The 23,015-nt window shown below is 44.9% G+C and overlaps 1 protein-coding gene across 1 annotated transcript in view; it reads right to left on the minus strand.

Annotated features, from left to right (window-relative positions):
- BST1 (bone marrow stromal cell antigen 1) overlaps positions 1-23,015 on the minus strand; it is a 253,168-nt gene that overhangs the window by 198,392 nt on the left and 31,761 nt on the right. Inside the window, exon 4 of the mRNA XM_078678450.1 lies at positions 3,535-3,670. Coding sequence (XP_078534576.1) covers positions 3,535-3,670 — 136 coding nt within the window. The remainder of the gene's footprint in view (positions 1-3,534; positions 3,671-23,015) is intronic.

Raw genomic sequence — 23,015 nt, forward strand, 5'->3', positions numbered from 1 at the left:
GTGTGTATTTCTTTTGTGTATGATCTTGAGACGGGCTGGGAACAGAAGCGCATATTGGACATTCTTCTGGCGCAGGATGTGTTTGACTGCTAAGAAGGTGGACCTTTGTTGCTGAACAGCCCGTGAGTAATCTGGGAATAGCATGACCTGCTTGTCCTCCACTCTCGGAGTACTCCCTGTCATCTAGCGGCTCGGAGGATGGCGTCTCTATCCTGGTAATGGAGCAGTTTTAGGAGAAATAGTTGGGGTGGCGACCCTGGTGGTGGTTTGCAGGCCGGTACCCGGTGTGCCTTTTCTATGGAGAAGAATGGCGTCAGGCCCCCAGCTGGTGTGAATGTCGCGATCCACATTGCAATGTATCCGAGAGGGTTAGTCCCTTCGACTCCCTCCGTGAGATTGAGGATGCGAATGTTGCTTTTGCGGGACCGTCCTTCTAAATCATCCGTTTTGTTCTCCAGGATCTTCACCCGTGATTGCAGGTCTTTCAAGGTGTCTTGTTGTTGTTGTATTTGCGGTTCCAGTGCATGCAGCATTTTCTCTCCTTGCTTAACTTTATCTTCCAACTTCCTGTGGTTGTTCCGGAGCAGATTAAGGTCCATGGCCAGTTCTCCGAACTTGTGCTCCATGGTTACTCTCGAGTGTTCAATTGCCGCTAGGACTTTGTCCAATTTCTTCGACATGGATTCTGAGCTTGAGGGTCCCCCGCCCAGTTGTGTGGTGTTGGGTGCCGGGGATTATGTTCTCGGGGGCCCCCGGGTCTGTGCAGTACCCGTTGCGCATGGGTGCCCCATGGTGGTCATGTCCCTAGCTGATAGTCACCGGTGGTTGCTTGTGTCACTCTCCTTCTGTGGAGGTCCAGTGGCTTGCGGTCAGTTGAGGACTATGTTTCTCTTTGTGGTGTCCCCCGCTCTTATTTCGATTATGGCTCCCAGTAGTCGCCTGGATGCTGCTGGACGATGCTCGCGATCCTCCTCGAATGTGCCCCAGCAAGCTGGCGGAGAATATCTCCCCGAGAGATGATAGTGAGGGGTGTTCAGGCGCCCCCGCACAGTTCCTCTGGCTCTGTGTCCTCCGAGGTCAGCGGCAGCCAGAGGGGAGTTGGGGCAGGCAGGAATGTCCCCCGTGCACCCCGGTCCCCCGTCCGTGGCCCTGATTCTTGGCGGCGGGGCACAGAGACACCCGGTGTGCGAGGTTTGCTGCGCGCTATTTAGGTTCAGGATCTTCAGCAAGGGGTGGGGGCTTGATGTGATGTTTGAAGCACCTCAGGGTCCCATGTGCAGTAGTGGTCAGCCTCACAATCCCGCCGTCACCCAGACCCCACTAGGCCCTGGAGGGGTCGCGGGTGAGTTCCAGGGGCACCCACGCGCTGGGCTCCCCTCCCTGGACATCACGACTCCGCCCACTGAATAATGTGCCCGCACAGGCGGGGAATCAATCGCGCGTGGACGGACCGTGACAGCTCTCCTGTGACTCATGACGAACTGGGCTTGTCATGAGCATGGAAGAGGTTAAATGCAGCTCTCCAGGCACAAGCGGCCTGCCAGGTCCAGCAGCACTCACTTCCCCACGCCACGGGCAAGCGGCGATTCCGCCCCTAGCCACGGCTCCAGTGGCATTAAGGAAAACCATGGAGGCCGGGGCGGCATCCACGAGCACTGGGCGCCCCCCCGCACACCAGGGTCACCAGCGTCATCCGGTCACGGCCAGGGAATCCAGGTCCCCTACCAGCTCCAGATCTATGCAACAGCAGTCTCGGTTCAGGTGGCACATGCCACACCAAAGTAAGGTGGCTGGAGCTCCGTGTTTCCGTAGTCCACCGCGGCCTTGGGTCTGGAATGGCAGCCTGGGGTATGCGGTGGCCAGTACAACAGGTGGAGTGTTGCAGGGACAGGATTTACGGCAGGATTGTGAAGGATTAGAATGAGGCTACAGGAGCCAAGCTAAGACGTGTCCACCATGTTGGACTGCTTGGCCACGCCCATCCATTGGTTGCTATTTTTACTGTACAAATGTATATATTCTAATTTATTATTAAAGTGTTGTTCTTTTACATAAAGTAACAACTCCCGCTGGACATTCCCGTCAATATTTTAAATGCTATAATTGTGTTGTGCTGTGCCTCAAGTAAAACCTCACACCACATACTTTAAGTTCAGCCCCACAGTCGATAGATCCAAAAGGTTTACACCTGCCACATCCCCATTAGCAATGATGGTTCTCAACTCATCCACCACTAAAGCCTAAGCCTTTTGTTTAGTGTTAATAAAGCACCTACTTTCCACTCTGTGATATCAAAGGATAAGTATAGTTTTGCCATTTGGTAAGAATCTGGATAATAACAGTAAACCATTCCTGTCAATATTGTACATCCTATAATTGTGTTGTGCTTCGAGTAAAACCGCACCCCACATACTTTAAGTTCAGCCCCACAGTCAATAGATCTAAAAGACACACCTGCCACATCCCCATCATCAACAATGGACCTCAACTCATCCACCACTAAAGCCAAAGCCTTCCAGAGAGTCAAGAAGGCTTAAGACACCACCTTACCATCACACAGGACCACCAGCTACCAAATTCATGGGGACCACCAGAAGCAGGGGTGACTCCTCCGCTATGGCTGAGGAGACTCACCCCACTGCTTTTAAGCAGTGAGAAACATTGAATGACAATAACTCAGAGTTATTGTCATTTTATTTTTCGTGTCCTGCTGCTTTGTGGTGGGTGGGTGGTGCTGCTTTGCTCTCCAAGCAGCAGGGGTGTAGGTAGGCCTTAGGCAGCCCATGGCGGCCCCTGCGTATGCCTCCCACGGCAGCCTGATCGAAGAGCGGGGGCCACAGGTAAGAGCAGGGGCAGTGGGGGCCAGCCGCCGCCACTAAAACTTGTGTCGCCTGAGGCGGTCCGCCCCCCAGCTACGCCATTGCTGAGCAGAGCAAGGTAGGAGTGGTTTGCCCACTCCAAAAGTGTGTAAAGACTGTTTGATCAGCCCTCTCTTAGGGATGGGAGCCTGGCTGCCTGCTGCCTGTTCCTGTCCGAGGCAGGAGAGCAGAAGAGCAGGAGCAGAGAAGATGCAAGACCCAACCTCGAGTTACGTTTTTTTGGGGGATTCCCCCCAGGCGACACCCGGTTCCCCCCACTTCCTGCGCCCACCTCGCCACCGCGAGCCATGCCGTCCGCGACTGACCAGAAGTCTCGCCTTTGACATTGCTAGGTTGTCCTATTGACTGCATGGCCCTGGGAAAAAGCCTTGTCTTGGGCAATCCTAAGGTCCATTCACTGTGGGTACTATGCCAAGTCAAGAAGTAAAGTAATTTATCCCTATGATCACATTACTTCATGCGCATGTAAACCACCTAATTTACCTAACAATCTCCTACATACAGATTTTATTAAGACTATGACGAACTTTATTTTTGCTGTTGATTAATTTCACTTTTTACATCCGCGTTGATTAACAGGTGTGTAATTGAATTTAATTGGCATATGTTATAGCTGCATACTGCTTTACATATGTAGTTTCACATATTGTGTTACCTGGGTAGCTCATCTGCCCACACCAGTTCAGGTCATCTACTATCCATCCCATCAAAGAGTCTCCAAGTGGGATGAAGCGCCGAGCTTTATCAGCATATCTATGCACCAGAAGCTTGTTATTTTCCCAGAAAAGAGACTGAAAATAAGAAATAAAGCAGAAAAACCAAAAAAGGACTCAAAATGCATCAAACTGTACATTTTCTGTGTAGTTAGCATCCTCTAATATAGGGAAAACCCTGAATTATACTGAAGGGACACGCATGGCATTTTAATTAATAAAACGTGGAGTCAGGCAGGGCTGCATCCTTCCTCCGACCCTGTTTGCTCTATACATTAATGGGGTGTTGAATATTTAAACAAGGATGATTGTGATCCCTGAGGTGGGGGGGCAGAGGTTGCCTGCCTTACTCTTTGCAGACAATGCCCTTTTGTCTCCGCAAGAGCTCCAACAGCTGCTAAACCATTTTAATTCCTCTTGTATTGAGCGGGGTTTGGAGCTTAACAGTTACACAGCCTTAAGCACATGCAAATTATATACACAATTGTGAAACCAATCTTCAGATGTTGGTTTTCATTGTTGGTCAATATTCAATCTTTATTGGTCCTCTGCCCACTGCAGGCGCACGTTTTTGCATTTGAACGTGTTGCCCAGCAACGTCATCAGGGCTAATATGAAGCAGAAATCTGTATTTTACATAGGCCAAATATATGTCCACAGTATGAAAACAATCACCGTGTAACATAATGTGCATGCTCCTCATATCAAAATCAGTGTAGCCGTATAGTGGAAACCCATGCACCAGTTAAATGTTTATACAAGTCTAGTGTATCAGACATAATCATCACATAAGTAAACACCTAATTCCTAAATTGTTTATCATTCAATCAATACTCAAATGTACATCGGCAGCAGGCGCGGCAACAGGTAACAGCCGTGGGGTGGTGGGGTGGAGCAGGGTGGAAGTCGACAGATGGGCAAGGTGGTTTTATTTATTTATTTTATTCCGACTCCCCCACCCCACTGTTCTTACCTGTACTGGCTGCCTCTAATCTGTAGCCCCTTAAGCCACATGCTGATTGCCCTTCCATCAACTAAAAAAGCCTCAATGTGCTCATAGTTAAAGCCCACAGAAATACCATTTCCTCATCATTAAGGCACATAAATGAACACAAACATTGTCCAAAACATAGTGCCAAGACACATGAGCATCACCAAAGATTCTAAAACTCCACTCGTATTAAATACCGGTACATTTTCACCAGTCCAGTGCATTGCCCGGGAAAGTTATTAGGCTTGGGGCTGTATTACTGTAAATAATAATGACACAACATGTCAAGGCTGCAATCCATATGCCAATACGTTAAAATACCACTTCCATCAACAAAACCATGTCCCACTCTCCATTACACTAAAACCTACCAAGTTCAAAACCACATTCAAGTCTTGCAGGAGAGTCAGATTGTCCGCTTAATTAATCTAGTTGAATGAGCCATATCTGTTAAAAGAAATTGTAGAACCGCATAAGGGACCTTCGCCCAACTGCCACCCCAACTCAAGAGGGTATCTCCACTGCTCCCTCCCTCAGTGCCACCACAACTCACCACACAAATTTCACTCAGTCCATGCAATAGATCCTACAGTGAGTACACCTAGTATCATGGCGTCCTACTTGGGTGCCATTTTTATTGCTGTATATCTCTGGACTGATTATTTGAGGACAGACCAGCCTTTACAAGTTTGGCCGCCATCTTCAAATATCTTACAGAGATGGATTAGACGGTCAATTAAATGGCAAATTACAGCTCCCACATCACTTGTTATATACAGTTTCTTTGTCAACAATTTGATTGCGATGGAATGTATTTGCCACCACCTTATACCAGCTTGGTTTAAATGATTGAATACTGGGGTAGCTGCCACAAGTCTGGAATGACAACCACAAATACAATATGGTATGATTCTTATGGGTTGATACGTACATTTGTACATTAAGCATAATATTAAGAACCTCTAAAATATGTAAGAGGCATGTTGATTTAATGAGTGGGCAGCCTGGAAGGTGGTATACCGGTCTACTAGTGGCACTTTGTAATTAACTGATGCAATAGGATTGCTGGTAATTGGTAAGGGAGCATACTATCAAGTAACACTGTGAAGGGACTACTTTTGTATTCTTAATCATTATGGAAATTTAGATGGATATGACCCAATGAGGCTGTGGGTAGTAGTAGGTGCATTGACCAAGACTCATACATGGGTTGATGAATAGAGAGAACATAAACTTGGTAGGTTACTGATACTTAAAGATGGCAGCCCAGACTAAGAAAAAGGGATTTAGCATGAACTCCACCAAGGCCTTTTTATTAGCCTTTGTTCATTTTTAATCTTGACCAAACCAATTATTTTTAGGTTTACTTCTGTTTTGTCCCCCACACTCCATTCCATTATTATCCGTTGGGACATCTTATATGAGTGCCCAGATGAACGCGTAACCCATTAAATGGTAGTCACTGAAACATGCGTCGGCGCAGACTACAACAGGAGCATCAGGATGTTAAGACTGTCCTAAGAAGCTCATGCCAATTACTATAATTTTTTGGGGGGAACAGCGACTGACTAAAAAACTGGCATTATCAGAAGCTGATTTATTTGATTACATACAAATGTACTTAGTACACACTCAATATTTCACGAGAAATCAAGCTGATTGTTAGCATATGGAGGTATCTTCTTGTGCTCCGGTTGTTTAGCAACTTTTTCTGTGTACATAGGTGGCAAATATCCAATAGAACATAGTACAGTGTGTAATAGGAGAGAGTTGTTGGTGTATGGTCTGAGTGCTGTGACATGTGAGTAGGTATGGATGAGGAGGTCTGAATGCTGTTTGAGTGGGGGACGAAAAAGTGGTTTCTTTCTACATTATAATTAAACATTAACTTTGTACTATGGTGCATTTATTGAAAAGATATATATGTATATATAGATATATATATATATTTATATGAAAGCTCCAAAGTTCCCCACCGGAACAAGGACGCACTCAGACATCCGCTAGCACCAGGCTTTTAAAGGGTAAGAACAGATCCGGCATGCCAATGCAAATAACAGCTTTCATGTCAAGTTATGCTTGCCTGACGCGTTTCTGTACTGCCGCACTTCATCAGAGGCTTCGGCAGTCTTTCGTACTGATCTGACCCATACACACACAATGAAAAATGTCACCCTTCAATGGGCTGCTCTGTTCAGCGCATTGACTTGTGGGTGTAGTAGTCTGGATCAGCAAACTCTACCCTAATGGGTGCACGTAATTATTGCTGTTGCCAAAAAGTTCAGAGCCCACAGATGGGCCTCCGCATGTGGGTGCCATTCAATATCCCAAGCAAATGTCTCACATGGTGGCTCTGTGGAATACAGAGCCAGTGGCCCCCAACCTTAATAGGGTGGTGCTTCTTTCGCGGACGGGGACACCACGTGTAATAAAAGCTCCAAAGTTCCCCACCGGAACAAAGACGCACTCAGACATCCGCTAGCACCAGGCTTTTAAAGGGTAAGAACGGAACCAGCATACCGATGCAAATAACAGCTTTCGTGTTGAGTTATGCATGCCTGGCGCATTTCTGTGCTGCCGCACTTCATCAGAGGCTTCGACAGTCTTTCGTGCTGTTCTGACCCATACAAAAACAATGAAAAGGGATCTGAATGTACGACAACATTTTGTATTAACTGATTGTATTTTGATGTGTTAATTCATACACATTATTATCCTTTTTTGTGTACGTTGGTCTTTCTATTGGAACATTTATCCAGGATAAAGAGTGTGATAATCTGCTTTAAGCTATCAGCAGCAGGGTGATTTTCTCTTGTTGATTATTTGATTGAGAAAAAAGTGAAGCCATAGTTTATGTTGGTCATAGGGTGATTTAGAAAGGCTGGTCCATTCTCCAAAGTTACAATTCATGTCGATATTTACAGCAATAATGGCGCCCAAGTAGGACGTTGCAGATGAACACGCTATAGGATATTTAAAGATGGTGGCTGAGTTTGGAAAGGCTGGTCCGTTCTCTAATCAAATAATCAGTGCTGATATATACGGCAATAAAGATGGTCCCAAATAGGCTGCTATAGTACTAGGTGTCCTCGCTGTAGGATGTCTTACACAAACTGAGTGCGAGTTGAGCAGTCAATTTTGGCGACAATGAGGGAGGGAGCGATGGGGAGACTCTGTGAAGTTGGTTGCAGTTGGGCAAATGCACCTTATGCGGTTCTATAATTTCTTTTAAAAGATACGACTCTTTCAACTAGATTGAGGCAGTGGACACGCAGACTCTTTCCCACAAGAATTGAATGCGTTTTTTAACTTGATAAATGTTAGTGTAGTGGCGAGTGGGACATGGTTTCCACTCTCCATGGTTCTATTGATGGAAGTGGTATTTTGACATATTGGCATATGGATTACAGCCTTGACATGTTGTGTAATTATTACTTACAGTGGTACAGTCCCAAGCCTAATAACTGCAAAGGACTTGTGAAAGTTTCCTGGGTGTGAGGTAGGAGGCTCATATGTGCATTTAATGCACAGGAGGTGTGGGTATTATTAAGGGACTATAATATCATCTCAATTTTCCTACAGAATCATTTGAATAAAAAGACAGGTATTTGTAACACAAGTATTGTTTTGGAATTTTTGGTGATGCCTATGTGTCTTGGTACTATGTTTTGGACAATGATTGTGTTAATTTAATTTTAGATACGCGCCTTAATAATTAGGGAATTGTAGTATAGGAGCAAATTGAGGCTTTTTTAGTTGATGAAGAGGCAACAGGCATGTGACATAAGTAGCTACAGATTTACATTTGACTAATTATTGAATGATAAACAATGTATGAATTAAGTGTTTACTGATGTAATTATAATGTCTGATACCCTGGTGCATGGGTTTCCAATATACAGCTGTTCTGATTTTGATATGAGGAGCATGCACATTATGCCACAGGTTGATTATTTTTACATTGAAAACATATTTTGGGACTGTGTAAAATACTTGCTTATGTTCTATTTCAGCCCTGATGAAGTCGTGGGGCAACACGCCCAAACGACAAAACACATTTTGGCAGTGAGCAGAGGACCAATAAAGATTGAATTTTGACCAACCATAAAAACCAACATCTGAATAATTTTTCACAATTGTGTACATAATTTGTGTGTGCATAAGGCTGTGTAACTATTTATTAAACCCTAGGTTTCAGCTGGGGATGTTGGGAGGGCATCCTCCCTTTAAAGCACTGCATCACATGGTTATCTTTGGAAATAAAGTGTGCACTGTAAAAAGAGTACCTGAATTTCTAAAAATCACCATCTATTTGGAGATTAACAGTCCGTGAACACATTTTTGTTTTTCAGCTTGTCAAACCAAAAGGCCTACCACAGAAATGTGTTCATGAGAAGTGATCAAATTGACCAGGTGTCACATTTTGATTATGTAGGGTTGAGATTAACTCCAAATTTAAATTGGGCTTTGCAACTCTAACAACTCATGCATGTAGGAAGATGGCTCTGTATATACCATACCAAAGTAAAGTATTGTGTGCACAGAGTCCAGTGGATCCTCAGAGGTAGGCAGAGGCTAAAGTAGATAATACCTTACTCTCTATTTGTGGTAGTGTGGGCGAGCAGTAAGGCTTTATCAGAGGGTAGTGTTAAGCATTTATTGTACACACCCAGGCAAGAAATGATTTCACACACTCAAAGACTGAACTCTGACTAATTTGTTTTGTATAAAAATATTATTTAGTTGTATTTTATTTTTAGAATCAAGCATGGCCTGAACAGGTAATTGAAATAATACTTTGCAGAAATAATACAGTATAATTGGTTTGGATACATGTAAGGCAGTTGTTCAGAAACAGTTAAAATTACTTTTCAGTTACTTTGCAGTTACTATGTGATTACTTATTAGATTACTTTTCAAGTTACTTTTTCTACTCAGTGTGATATGCCAAGATATCACATTGGGACATTTCCTAAATAAAAGGTAAGTAAATCAGTTTCTGTAAGTACACAGTTTCTTATGATTTCATATAATTTTCCAACTCCTTACTTGTCATAGAAAAGCAGTCAATGCAATCCAATGGGAGGAAATGAAGTTATCGGTGTACAGGTAAGTACTTAGGTTTGGGAGTTGGTTTGCTGGGGTTAAAACAAGGGTTCCCCCAGGGTCAAGGATGCACTCCAAGAGCACCCTCAACGGAACAAGGGCGGCTAGGTGCAGAGTGCTGAGGCGCAATGTTATCCATTGGAGTATAGGGAGCATCCGGTTGGTGGCTGCTCAAGAGCAGGCCACAAGGTTGAGGGAGCAGAGCTCCTGGATGAATATGCCATTTTACATCAAAGCATGTCATTACAACGCGGTCATTACAACAACCACGTTGTAACAATGCATGCCATTACAACGCAAGTCGGAACAACGACTTGCTCAAGGGGGGGGGCGCTGGATGTTGGAATAGTATAATTTACTATTCCAACTCCAGTCAGTGCAACAGTAGGGAAGGTGTTAGATGTTAAATCCAACACCTTCTGACCCCTAAAGCAAGTCGTTGTTATGACTTGCATTGCATTATAATGGCATGCGTTGTTACAACGCAGTTGTTGTAATGACCGCGCTGTAACGACATGCGTTGTGTTGCATGCGGTGTAAACATTGATTACCCTTCTGGATGTAAGCTCAGGGCATAGGGGGGTTCAAGTTGGCACCCAAGGTGCACCCACATCAGCACTAGGGCAGCTGGGTGCAGGGTGCTGTTTTGGTGTCGGGTGCCATGCTACTTTCAATGGGGATTGTCTGGTTTGAACAAACTCTGCAGACTCGAGCACAAAGATCTTCTGGAGGCGACCACCGGTTGGAGAGGTAAGTTGTGATGTCATAGGATGCCAGGACACCATCGGTTGGGCCACCCAAGGTTGTCTTTTGGCTTCTGGATTTTCTTACCGGCTCCAGTCGCGGTTGGGGGGGATCCTCCAGAAAGTAGCTATAGGCGTCGTCGGGAGACTTGAGTTAGGTCGGGGATCCCCAGATCCCAGGTCAGGATCGCCGGGAGGCTTCCTTTTGCTATTCGGCCAATCGAACTCGGGCCGTTAGCATCGGGTGCAGAGTGGTGCAGACTCGCGGATTTGGACGGAGCCAGAGTCTGTTGGTGAGTAAATCCAGTCCTCACAGGAGACAACGTCTTTTCAGTGAAGGCAGGGCAGATTCTCCGTGTTCTGGTGGGCTGCTGGCTGCAGGACACACCGGGTCTCCGCTGGAGTAGGTCGAGGTCGGGACAGGCCAGTAGGGTAGGGGCCAAGTCAGTTGGTGTCCTCCTCTTCTTCCTTCAGCACAGCTCTTAAGTCCTTCTTCTTCTTGTCTGAGGAGGCAAGGTTCGGAGTTGCCCCTAAATACTAGATTTAGGGGTGTCTCAGGTAGGTACAGGTTTTTGACCAATGGGTCCCTTTCTTGGGGCACACCCCCTATTATGCCACCCTCCAGTAGGAGGGGGCAAAAGCCTCACTCTGGTTGGATTGGTCCCCCCATCTTCAAGATGGTGGGAACTGAGAGTTGTGCTTCACCTCACCTCCCCCACCTGAGGGGTGGGGTTGGCAAAGGTGGGCACCCCTCTCCTCCTATCTTGGTTTTCCCGCCAATTCTCCTGCCTAAAGTGGGGATCAGAACCTGTGGGGGCCAGTTGCTGGGAGCAGCAAATGGCTGGTGTAGCTCACAAAGGCAGCAAGCCTTTGAAGCTTCACCTTCGTGGACCCTGCCCATCCTGGGGGAGGACCTTGGCACCTCTGCCCAAGATGTGTTTTGATTGAGGACCCCGAGAGCGGGAGGCTCTCAACCCAGGGGTCCAGAAACATGTCTGAGGGTGGCAACTGGTGAGCAGCCAGTCAGTCAAGACACTGGAGTCAAGTCGTTTTTCAGGGGGCATCTCTAAGATGCCCTTTGATTGGCATTTTTCATTAAATCCCACACTGCCATCAGTGTGGGTTTAATGTGCTGAGAAGTTTGATATCAAACTTCCCAGTTTTCAGTAAAGCCATTATGTTGCTGTGGAGTTCGTAATCACAAACTCCCAGACCATATACTCTTTATGGCTTTGCTGCACTTACAATGTCAAATAATGGAATAAGGCACTGTAGGGGTACAGGGCTCATGCACCTGTACCCTCACCAGTGGCATAGTGCACCCAGCTAAAGGGGTGGGTGACCTATGCCATAAGCAGTGGGTAGAAGGCATGGCACACAGAGATATGTGCCATGTCGACTCTTTAATCTGTTCTGCTCCAAAACGTGCAGCCTGCAATGGCAGTATGTGTGAGTCAGGGTATAGGGCCTCTAAGGGTGGCACAATATGTGCTGTAGCCCTTTGATGCCGTCCCTGGTCACAGTGCCCTTGGTGCCCATGTTCACTTTTACAAGGCACTTATATGTGGCCAGAGAGTTGCCAATTTGGGTGTGCAACAGTACAGGTTTCGAAAAAAAAAACATAGGCCCTGGATTGGCAGGAACCCGCGGCACACTTAGTCAAAGAGCATCAACATCAGGCAAAAAGTAGGGGGCAACTATGCAAAAAAGGGGCACTTTCCTACAGTGTAGTACTGATGCAACATACAGCAAGCATTGTAAACATACACACACAAACACTATCGAGGAGTGTAGCACAGGCCTTAGAGATGTATAACTTAAAAGCCTTAGGTGCAGCCTTAGGTGGCTCAAAAATCTGGGGGGGTACAAATGTAAATATTTTGCAAGCAGAAGTAAACAAGTTTATTCAATCATCTCTGGGTCTCCTTGCAAGCACACCTATGACTCTGGTGTGCTTATAAATGGCACGTCAAAGAACTGCCTGGAAAATAGAGTGTAGGCTTTTGATTTACTGGTACTGATTGTGAACAATAGCAGCCTTAGTATCATATCGGGTGGAAGCAAGTGATCTTATGTCCCCTGCATGTGTCCACAGGATCCCGTGGTTGAACCTTGTAAATCATTATTGTGGAGACCAAGTCTGGAGAAAGTTTGGGTTACTCTAGAAGAAAGGCCTTCCATCTCAAAAGCAGGCCTAAAATATATATATTGGGAATATCTGATGGTCCAAAGGTTAACAAAGTGAAGAGGGTCTCTGACCTCAGAGCTCTTGGATGTAAAACCCTTCCCATACTATGAGACTTCAATAGATGTAATCAGCCCCCTCCCCCTTGCTTGCAAACTGTATATCCAGTTTGGTATAGAACCCTTCCCATAAACGCTTTTGCAGCAATTGGTCAGTAGCTATACCTGGGAGTGACGTTTGACCTACTTGTGTAGAGACATCAAAATAGGCCATTGGATGGACAGCAACCATCTCAAATTGAATCCTGAGAAGACGGAGCTTGCCCTCTTTGGGAAAAGCAAACTCCTCTGGGGGCCACATTATTGGCCGCTCAAACTTGGTTGGCCACCTACCCCGTCCAAAGTGGTTAAAAGCCTAGGGGTACTTATTGATGATGAGCTCTCACTGAAGCCTCAGGTCAACGCAGTGGTGTCATCCTGCTTCTTTCAGCTGCGGAAAATAAAAAAGATTAGCCGAATGCTCACTCAGTCCGCTCTGACCCAGGTTGTGATGGCATTGGTACTTTCGCACTTAGACTATGCCAACGCCATCTATCTGGGCCTTCCGGTGGCTCTCACTAAACGTCTTCAACTGGCTCAAAATCAAGCTGCCAGACTTATCTATCGTCTTCCACGCTGGCAATCGGACAGACCGCTGTTGAAGCAACTTCACTGGCTTCTTGTTATACAGCGCACACTCTTTAAAACTGCCTGCATGACATTTAAAGCTCTTCATGCACGCAGTCCCAGGTTCATCCAGGAACTTCTTCCCAAGTACGCCCCTAAACGCAATCTGCGGTCTGCTTCTCAGATTCTCCTGATTGTCCCCTGTTTTAAATTCTAACTGAAGGGAGGATGCAGGTTTGCAACGCTTTCCACTAAACTGTGGAATTCCCTCACTTTAGAGATCCGCTCCTCCACCACTCTTCTCCAGTTCAGGCGGCAGCTTAAAACGTGGCTGTTTGTTCAGACGCCAGCCTAGTTTTCCATCTCTCCTCCCTGGGCTTAGTTTCCAGTTCTATCGGTTAGCGCCATGAAACCCCCAGGTGAACGTGCGCTGTATACATTTTTGTTAAGATAAGATAAGATAAAATCATTAATTCACATGGTATTCTTCTGTACAGCATACCATTATCAAATAACAACGTGGATAGCATCTCAATGCAGGAGGTCGGGTACAACTCAGCACAAAGAGTCCTTCAGGCTCCTTAGTTCAGATACAAGCAGACATATGGAATGCTCGATTGTCAGATTCCATATGTCAGCTTGGATCTGGCACAGGAAGTGCATTTTAACGAATGACTAAATGCTATAATTTGTATCCCAAGTAGGAGGCTTGTGTGGCCCTAACTGTAAGCCCTCTTCTTTGTACTTTTGTATAATTGGAGACCATTGCTAGGCACAGTCTCCTAAGTTATGCTTTCTGCATAGTGTTTGTCATATAATGAATCAATGTGGTTTTTAAAATAGACTACAGTAGCTACATTATACTGCGCCTGTTACTGCACTTTATTGCCTTTTGCACAGTATAAGGGAGATGTGCTTTGGGAAGCGAAGAGTCCCGTACTAGAAATCTTGTTGTGGTCCTAATAGAAAATCGTTTTGTGGTATTATTTTTTAGCCTCCCTTTATGTACAATCAGAGATTATTACTAGACTCAGTCATTTGAGCTTTTTGTATACTGTTTGCCATACAATGAATGTATGTATTTTCAAACAGACAACACTAGCTGACTTATGCTACTTCGGCTATTGAGTTGCGTTTTGGGGAGCTAAGAGTTCTTTATCAGGAATATTTTAAGCTACTGCCAGGATGGAGAAAATTGGAGAAAATTGCTTTTTATCTTGCCATTTTTATCACCTTTTGCTTACTAAATTGATTTTAGTTTGCATTTAGTTATTGCAATCTATATTTAAATTACAAGAGAATGATTTTTATATACTTGCCCTTTCTGTTTTTATTTTGTTGCGGTGAGGCATTAAACTCAATGTAACCTAGCCTCCTCGGGGAAAGTTTGCATTGTATTTGAAAATATGATTGTTTTACTGCTCATACAAAATAAATTACTGAACTTTTGGCCTGAAAAAATATATGTTAAACAGCCAAAACAAGGTAATATTTGGTCCAGACATATAACATTTTGCTATTTTTGATCCACTATGGTATGGTCGTTTGTTAATATGTAAACGTATTCTTGTAATGATTTTATGTCTGATTGTACTTTGATGATCATGTTGATCGTAATAAAGGTATTATTATTATGGTATTGTAATTAACACCTAATATGTTTCAAGTCTTGGATTTTGTACCATAATTAAGACTTTTTAATATTGTCCTGCCAAAGTATTATAACGAAAACCGCCACTCACACAATACTGTAAAGGTAAATATGTATAGGTAAGCATAGATTTACCAGAGGCCACAGGAGAATGAGCAACAGTGGAGCACAGGGTGAGCTCCTGTCCATCTGGGAGCCATAGGGTGATGAACAGCAGGAAAGAATAGAGCACATATGTTGTGCACTAGGAGTGACCTAAGGATGCTGCTAAAGAGAGCACTAGGTGATATGTATTGGGTAAGCACTGCTGGAACAGGTGCCTCGTAGTAGCACTGGGTGCTGTGCATTAGGCGAGTACTAGGTATTGTGTATGAGGTGACAACTGAGTGTTGTGCCGCAAAGTAGAGTTAGAGCGCAGACAATCCAGTGCATTAGAGAACGTCCTGCTGGCACTGAGTCAAGTGCAGCAGGAGGAGTGTATTTTGGGGCAACATTGTTATGTCCAATACAGGAAAGATGCCACTTTTAACACCTTGCGATCATCCTGGGGTTTTAGCTATTAGCATTTGGTATGTTGTTGTTTAATAATAACTATTCATCCCAAAATGGAAATTGGTGTTAAAAAGTCAGTTGTAACTGAAGTTATTATACATGGCACAGGTCACGTAGCAGCTATTTATATGGACTGACAGTTAAAACGCAAACATAGTGCGCTCCATGAACCCAGAGTCAGTCAATCAGTCAAAAAAATACTTTATTCGGTTCATAAAAGCATACTAAACACTTCATACAGTCCGACTTAAAAACAGCCATAAATTACAATAAAACCATACTAACATTAAATACATTCAATACAAATAATCAATTAATTTTTAAGTAATTTCAGGATTAGGGCGTCGTTAGATTAAATTAATTCAAGCTAATTCATTAAGTGAGCTATACTCGTCTTATTTTTCCTCATTAATCTAACTGCCGCTGTGAGAAAATTTGTAATGTTAAAAATCTCCCACACATTCGATAGCAGCTGCAAATAAAGGAGGGCTGGTTTAACTTGCAAAAAGCCTTTGTTTTTTTTAAATTGGGAAAATGAAGCGCTTCCGAATTTGAAGAAAATGCTCACAGAAAAAAAACCAGTGCATTGTGTCTTGAACAGAAAAACCATCGCAGGAACATACCCCCAAATCTTCTCCCCTTTTCCACCCCGAAGAGTCAGCAAGGAGGAAATGGAATTGATTCAGCCTGAATTTGACCAATAAAAAACGGTGATTTGGGTTAGTGAAGAAGTTCAAGTATGGCTCAATTGCGTCAGATGTTTTTAGCAATTGGTGAGCTCTTACAGTCGGCTTAACCAGCTCCTTTTCTTCTCGAGCCATAGCAGCCATTAACATATATGAATCCTTTGCCCATTTAAAATCCCCTTTCACTAGCTTTTCAGGCGAGTTAAATGACTCTGGTCGACCTAATTTTTCTGTCAATTTATAAACATAACTCAGCCAGGGGATACGATTCCCGTGATCAAGAGCTAAACAATCTCTTAGGATTTCCTGGTTCAACTCCAATTCAGGGTTTAACCAGGTTAGAATACATTTTAAAAGCGGTGCGATGGCTATTAAATCCTCCACAAAGCAAACTCCACACTCCTGATCAACGATATAACCAGATGTGGATTGTGGGACAGATAGAATATTTCTTAAAAACTTATTTTCAATCACTTGGATTGTCTTCACATTCCTAACACCCCAAAGATCCGCACCATACATTGCGAGGGAGATGCATATTGCTCCGTATATTTTTAAAAGGGCTTGCATTGGTCTGGCCCCCAATTTACGAGCAAATCCCAGGACAGCTGATGTCGATCTGGCCAGAACATTTCTTTTCGCTTGGATTTGTGGTGACCATGAGCCTTGATCGTCAAATATAATACCTAGATACGGAAAGGTGGAAACCCTAGACAACACATTTCCCTCACAGTGCAGGGTTTTTCCCCTTTTACTTTGCAGCCTATTATCATAACATGGGATTTAGAAAAGTTAACACTAAGATCTAAAGATTTCATAAAAGCAGCAAATGAATTTAAGAGGAGTTGCAGCGCAACCGCCGTTCGCGCTAAAAGGGCGGCATCATCTGCGTACAGCAGTGCCGGAATAAGTCGTTTCCCTGCCCGGGGAATATCTTTGCACACTTCACATAAAACTGGGGCCAAATTGTTGATGTAAAGGGTGAAAAGTAATGGGGCCAACATGCACCCCTGCCAAACGCCGTTGGCAATGCGTACCCCCCTGTGCAATTGCCCATTTGGTCATATCTCACGGTGGCAGATAGATCCCTATGCAGATCAGCAAAGAAGTGCACAATATTTTTATCAACACCTTGTTGGAGAAGCATCACCCATAATTTGGGCCTATTCACTCGGTCAAAGGCCGTGGAAAGGTCCATAAATGCTAAATAAAGTGTGACCTTCTTGGCAACGGTGTACTTCCCGATTAAAAGGTGTAAGTTGAGACATTGGTCAGTTGTGCCCCTGCCTTTCCTAAATCCAAATTGTAGATCTGAAAGGGTTTTTGTTTCAGCCAACCAACCCGTGAGCTTAATAAGTACCACCCTTCCAAGCACTTTAACAGCAGAATCAATAAGGCAAATGGGTCGGTAAGAACTGGGGTCCCCTCTATTTCCCTTTTTGAAAATAGGAACTATTACTGACTCAGACCAAGTGCTCGGCAATCCTGATTTACAGACCTTATTAAAAACATTGCACAACATTTTGGACCACGTCTTAATATCAGATTTAAAAAGATCAGCTGGAACGCCGTCCGGTCCCGGAGCCTTATTGCACGTCATCTGGTTAATAGCCACTGATATTTCTAACTCTGTAAAGAATAAGGTATACGCCTCGCTCTTAAAGGTAGTGTTAACGTGACATCGTGTGTCTTCACCTTCATACACTGACTTAAAATGAATACACCAGGCCTGCTCCTGAATACCACAGTCAAGGCGATTATTAAAAGAATCTTGGAAAAAGGGTTTATTGACCACTTCCTAAAATTTAGAGCTATTTTTAATGACATCAATAGATAATAGCTCATTCCAAGCCTCATTTCTGATCTCCTTTTTCCTATTTGCTAAAACCACTTTGTAAGTTTTCCTTAAAGCTGCTATACTGAGCTTGTCCGGCGAATTTTGCTTCAAGGCCACCAGCAGCTTCCGATGGGCTACCGAGCAATTATGGTCAAACCATCCATCCCCAGATTTATCCTGCTCCCTACACGGCCGTTTAAGATCTGAGGCAATCTGAGCACACATTTTAGTGTAAGCTACAAGAACATCCTTATCCCCTGCACTTTCATTCATGCAGATACCCATATCGCAGCCAGCCTTAATTAATAGATTGGCATTAACATCCTGTGGCACCACCTGGCACCATTTAATTCTGCGGGCTTGATCGGTAGACCGTATATCCGATTTACCCACCGTCCTACTACATTTCTCGGGTTTCTTGAAATCATCCACCGAAGTCAGAACGACTGGATTATGGTCACTAAGCATAGACCAGATTGCAGTATAGCCACTGACCCTGGTGCTCAACACTGCACTGATAAAAATATAATCAATGGTTGAACGCGCAGCATTACCTTTAAAGGTGGGTACAGCTGTAACCCCTTTAGATGTACTTGGATATATTAAGCCATTTTCTGCCATCAACTCCTCCAAATAAACTCCCTGTGCTGAATGTTCAAAATGGGTTTCTCCTTGATCTGCTGGGCCTAGACTATGTCAGACATGACAATTCTCTTGGCAACAATGCACATCAAAATCTCCTAAAACAATAACCGAATAAGAATTTGTATTTTTCTCCTTATACAATTCAAGAAAATGATACAGACTGACCAAATGTTCATTAGAGAATGCTCTATCAAAAGAGTTATAAAAATTTACAATAAGGATAGTACGAGCATTAGTGGATGCAATTTGCACTGCTAAACAATAAGGTGCGCCTGTTTCCAATTTGGTTTGAATGCCTGCTGTATTCAGGGAAATCACAGTCACTAATCTGCCCTTCGCCCCCCACATAGCGGAGGCTGTTGCTGGTGTAAAATAAGTGGTATAGCCATCCAAGCTAAACAGGTTATTAGTATCCCATGTTTCCTGGAGCCCAATATTATCAGATTCACTTAAAAAATGTCTCCACCTAACAGCATCTAACTTATTTTTTAGCCCTGCAATATTCCAGCTAAGTATCTTTGTGCCCTCATGGATTTCAGTAAATGTTACCCTATCCCTAGTAGAGGTACCTAGAGCTGGGGTTTCCTTAGTAAAAGCCAACTTCCTATGTGTGATAGTCTTGGCTGGTGCCGAAGGGCCCAGTCAATCTATCTCTTCCAGGCTTGTAAATGCCTCAAATCTATTATGGGTAGGTACAGTATACTCGTAAAATCCCTGGGCTTGTGTTTTGTCCGTGCATTCAGGCTTTCCTCTTAACATTGGTGGCATGTTTCGATAGAAAAAGCCTAGGGGAAGAATACTAATAACACTTAAGTGCCTAGTTCCAGCCCTATCCAAGATCAGTTTAACAATCTGTGGAGACCCGAAATTCAATATCACACAGTCACCTCTGCTGGTTTTAACAGAGTTCCCTATCCAGGTAATCCTACGGGTCATTTTAAATTCTTTAAATAAACGACTACCTAGCCCTGTTAAGATGTTCAGGTGGTGGAGAGCCTTATTTCTAAGGGAAACCCAATGTTCCTCCACTCCTCTTTGCAAGGGGGTACATTTGACAGAATGATGGTATATGGCATAGCCTCAGGGGGTAGATTTAGCCTATCAGCTCTATTTTGACAAGGATGGTCTCTCTGGCCCAACCAATTATTTATATCCCCATTTAAATCATTCCTTGATCTTTTATTAACTTGAGGAACATACTTACTACCTGTAGTTACTGGGGGAACTTGGGCAACAGAAGTGCAGCCTACATCAGCCATATTTGGGGTCTGGTTTGACACGAGAGCTGAATCCCCAATCATGGCAGTGGGCACGCTAGTCCTTCTGCTTGATGAATTATGTTCAAGAGAAGGAAGCCCATTCTCAATTATGCTCAATCTGGAGTCTATGTCAGAGAGTTTGGAGGAAATGGGCTTCAATAATGTCAATAATTTCTCGTCAAATTTGGCTACAATACGGTCTTCCAGGTCACGAGACTCTTGCTCAGACCAGGCCTGTGAGCTAGTGCCCATTAAGCTTGGTGTGCTTGGGGTAACAGCCTCAGACCCACAACCATTCTTACCTCTGGTACCCCCTCTTTTTTTAGGCACTTTGCTGGCCTGGTGTAAAGAAGCTGGCAAGCCACTCGCTTTCCTTTTTTTTAGCTATAGCGGTGGCCATACACTCCCCTTCTTTTGCATAGGTTAATCGTGGCTGGCGGGTCAGGATTTTGGGATGGGGGACAAGTGGGGGTAGAGACTTTATTAGCTGCATCATCTATTAAGGCGGCCGAATGCTGAGTCAATTCTACATGGACATCTAATTTGTCCACTGTGGCTTCTATTTCTGATACCAACAATGGGCCAGTTAAAGAGGCTCCAGCAGAGATACGACGATGGTCTAGCGAAAGACGCCTTTGGGTCAGTTGTATCTCGTGGTTGAGTACCGATTCTGCTCTTAAGAGAAACGCATCAAGGGTTCCCACCACCCCCGAACCCCTGCACCCTTACAGCTACCCTTGCTCATGATAGTTACTAGAGTACACGGTTGTTAAAATATACAAGTAATGTTCATGTAACAAATGCACCCGAAGGTATAGAGTTTAAAGTCACTAACCGAGTCTCTGTGGACACAGGAATGTCAAAGAAAAGGGGGTGGCCCAGCCCTGACTCCTGGCTATGATGGGCGCGTACGGGCCCACCCTTGGCCCGGGCTGCGCCAGGGCACGACCGCATCTTATATGTAGGGGTAGCCACTTGAAGATCTAACATAGCATGTGCAGAGTTAGGAAGCAGGTGGAGGAGACGGCATTGATGTGTGATTTCATGGTGAGCTTGTTGTCAATGATGATTCCGAGGTTTCTTGTGTGGCTGGAGGGAGTGGGCGCGGGTCCTAGATCTGATGGCCACCAGGAGTCGCTTCATGTGTTGCTGCTGTTGCTAAAGATCAGTACTTCTATCTTGTATGTGTTCAGTTGCAGGCAGTTGTCTTTCATTCAGTCGGCGAAGGTTCTCATGCATCTGTGGAAGGTGGTTCTAGTGGAGTCATCAATGAGTTGCAGGATGCGTTGGGTGTCGCCTGCATAGGACATTATGTTGAGACCGTGGTATCTGACGATGTTGTCCAGCGTAGTCATAAATTCATTGAAGAGCGGAAGGCTTAGCACTGGGGGACATGGCAGATGATCTCCTTGGGGTCAGAGGTGAAAGATGGAAGGTGGATCCTCTGGGTTCTTCCGCTGAGGAGGGATGTGATCCATCTGAGCGCATCCCCCTTGGATGCCGATGTGGTGATGTCTTGAAGGCTGGTGAGAGTTAGAGGAGGATCAAAACTGCTGGTTTTCATCGGTCAAGGAGTGTTCGGATGCTGTTGGTGGCTGCTATCAGGGACGTTTTGGTGCTGTGATTGCTACGGAAGCTGGATTGAGAGGTATTGATTAGAGGGTTTTTGTTTTGGAGTAGTGGTCTGACTTCGACGTGTTTCCAGGCATTGGGAAATGTTGCGGTGGTGAAAGAGGTGCTGAGTAGGGTGGTAAGTTCCTTGCAGATCCTTTTGTTTATAAGGTTGAAGATGTGGTGCGGGCAATGGTCTCCGGGAGCTCCGGAGTGGATGGATTTTATGGTGGAGGTGGTGACCTGGCTGTATTTGACGTGGTTGCTGGAAGTGAAAGTTGGGCCCTTCGTGTGTCCTGAGCTGTGTGTAGGATCATGGATGATCTGAGTAAAATTCGAGGCTGCTCATACTGTCGAGGAGGTGTTCAGTATTTTTGTCATTGGGGTCGTCGATGTGGAATTTTAGGTCACCTAGGAAAATGTAGTCCTAGAGTCTAAGGCTAGGGGCGCAATGAAGTCTGGAATGGTGTTGCAGAAGCTGGAGCACAGGCCTGCGGGTCAGTATGTGAGAGTGCCTCTGATGGTTGTCTTGTCATCCATGTGGAGCTTGAAGTTGAGATGTTCCATGGGGTGGTGGTGTTGTCGGTGGTGGTGGTACACTGTATGGTCTCTTTGTGGATGATGGCCGTTCCTCCTCCCGGCCTGTTGGTGCGGTCCTGGTGAATGATTTTATTACTGTTGGGGATCGCTGTGCCAATGTCTGGGGCGAATGTGGGTTTGAACCAGGTCTCAGTGAAGAAGACAATGTTGGGTGCGAGGGTGGAGATGAGGTCCCATATTTCAGTGGAAAGCTTGCACAGTGAGCATGTGTTGAGAAGGGCGCATGCGAGTTGGTGTGTTTGTTCAGGTGGTTTCTGTGCTTTGTTTGGGATGGTACTGGTGGGCTGGTGTGTGTGCAGTGTCAAGTGAAGTGGCAGTGGGTGCAGGTGAAAGGTCCTACTATGGATCATGAGTCAGCATGGTGGCAGTGCTTGTTGCGCTGTCCGGGATTGATGGTGTAGATCTCGGCGGTGGTGTATCTTCGGGGAGTAAGAGGGCCTGGCACAGTCCAAGCGTGGACAGATGCAGACGGTGCGCCTTCTACTTGCCAGCAGCCTGTCCGCTGAGAGTGGTCATGCTGAGGCTTGCATTAGGTAGGACCTGGGGTGGAAGGGGCTTCTGTTGGCAAGAAGAACAGTGATTTGAAAATCCTGGTTGGGAAAACTCCAGCAGGAAAATCAGGGCATCTGCAGTGTCACTGGATTAGTCTGGAACAAGCAGGAACTGGAGGCCACAGACAAGTGGTAAGGTAGGTGTCCAGGTGGCTACTCAGTCGGTATGCTTTTGGTTTGTTTGGAGATGCTAGGTTGGATATAATCACTGTATTTGTTTTCTTGTTGAGCACAGTCAATTCCTTGACAAAGACGCTGACAGACCCAAGATGCCAGACATCTTGACCACTGAGATACAGAGGAGGAATCTTTCCCCAAAGGCATGGTACACCAACAAAAAA

The sequence above is a fragment of the Lissotriton helveticus genome, chromosome 2_2 (assembly GCF_964261635.1).
Source record: "Lissotriton helveticus chromosome 2_2, aLisHel1.1, whole genome shotgun sequence".
NCBI classification, from domain to species: domain Eukaryota; kingdom Metazoa; phylum Chordata; class Amphibia; order Caudata; family Salamandridae; genus Lissotriton; species Lissotriton helveticus.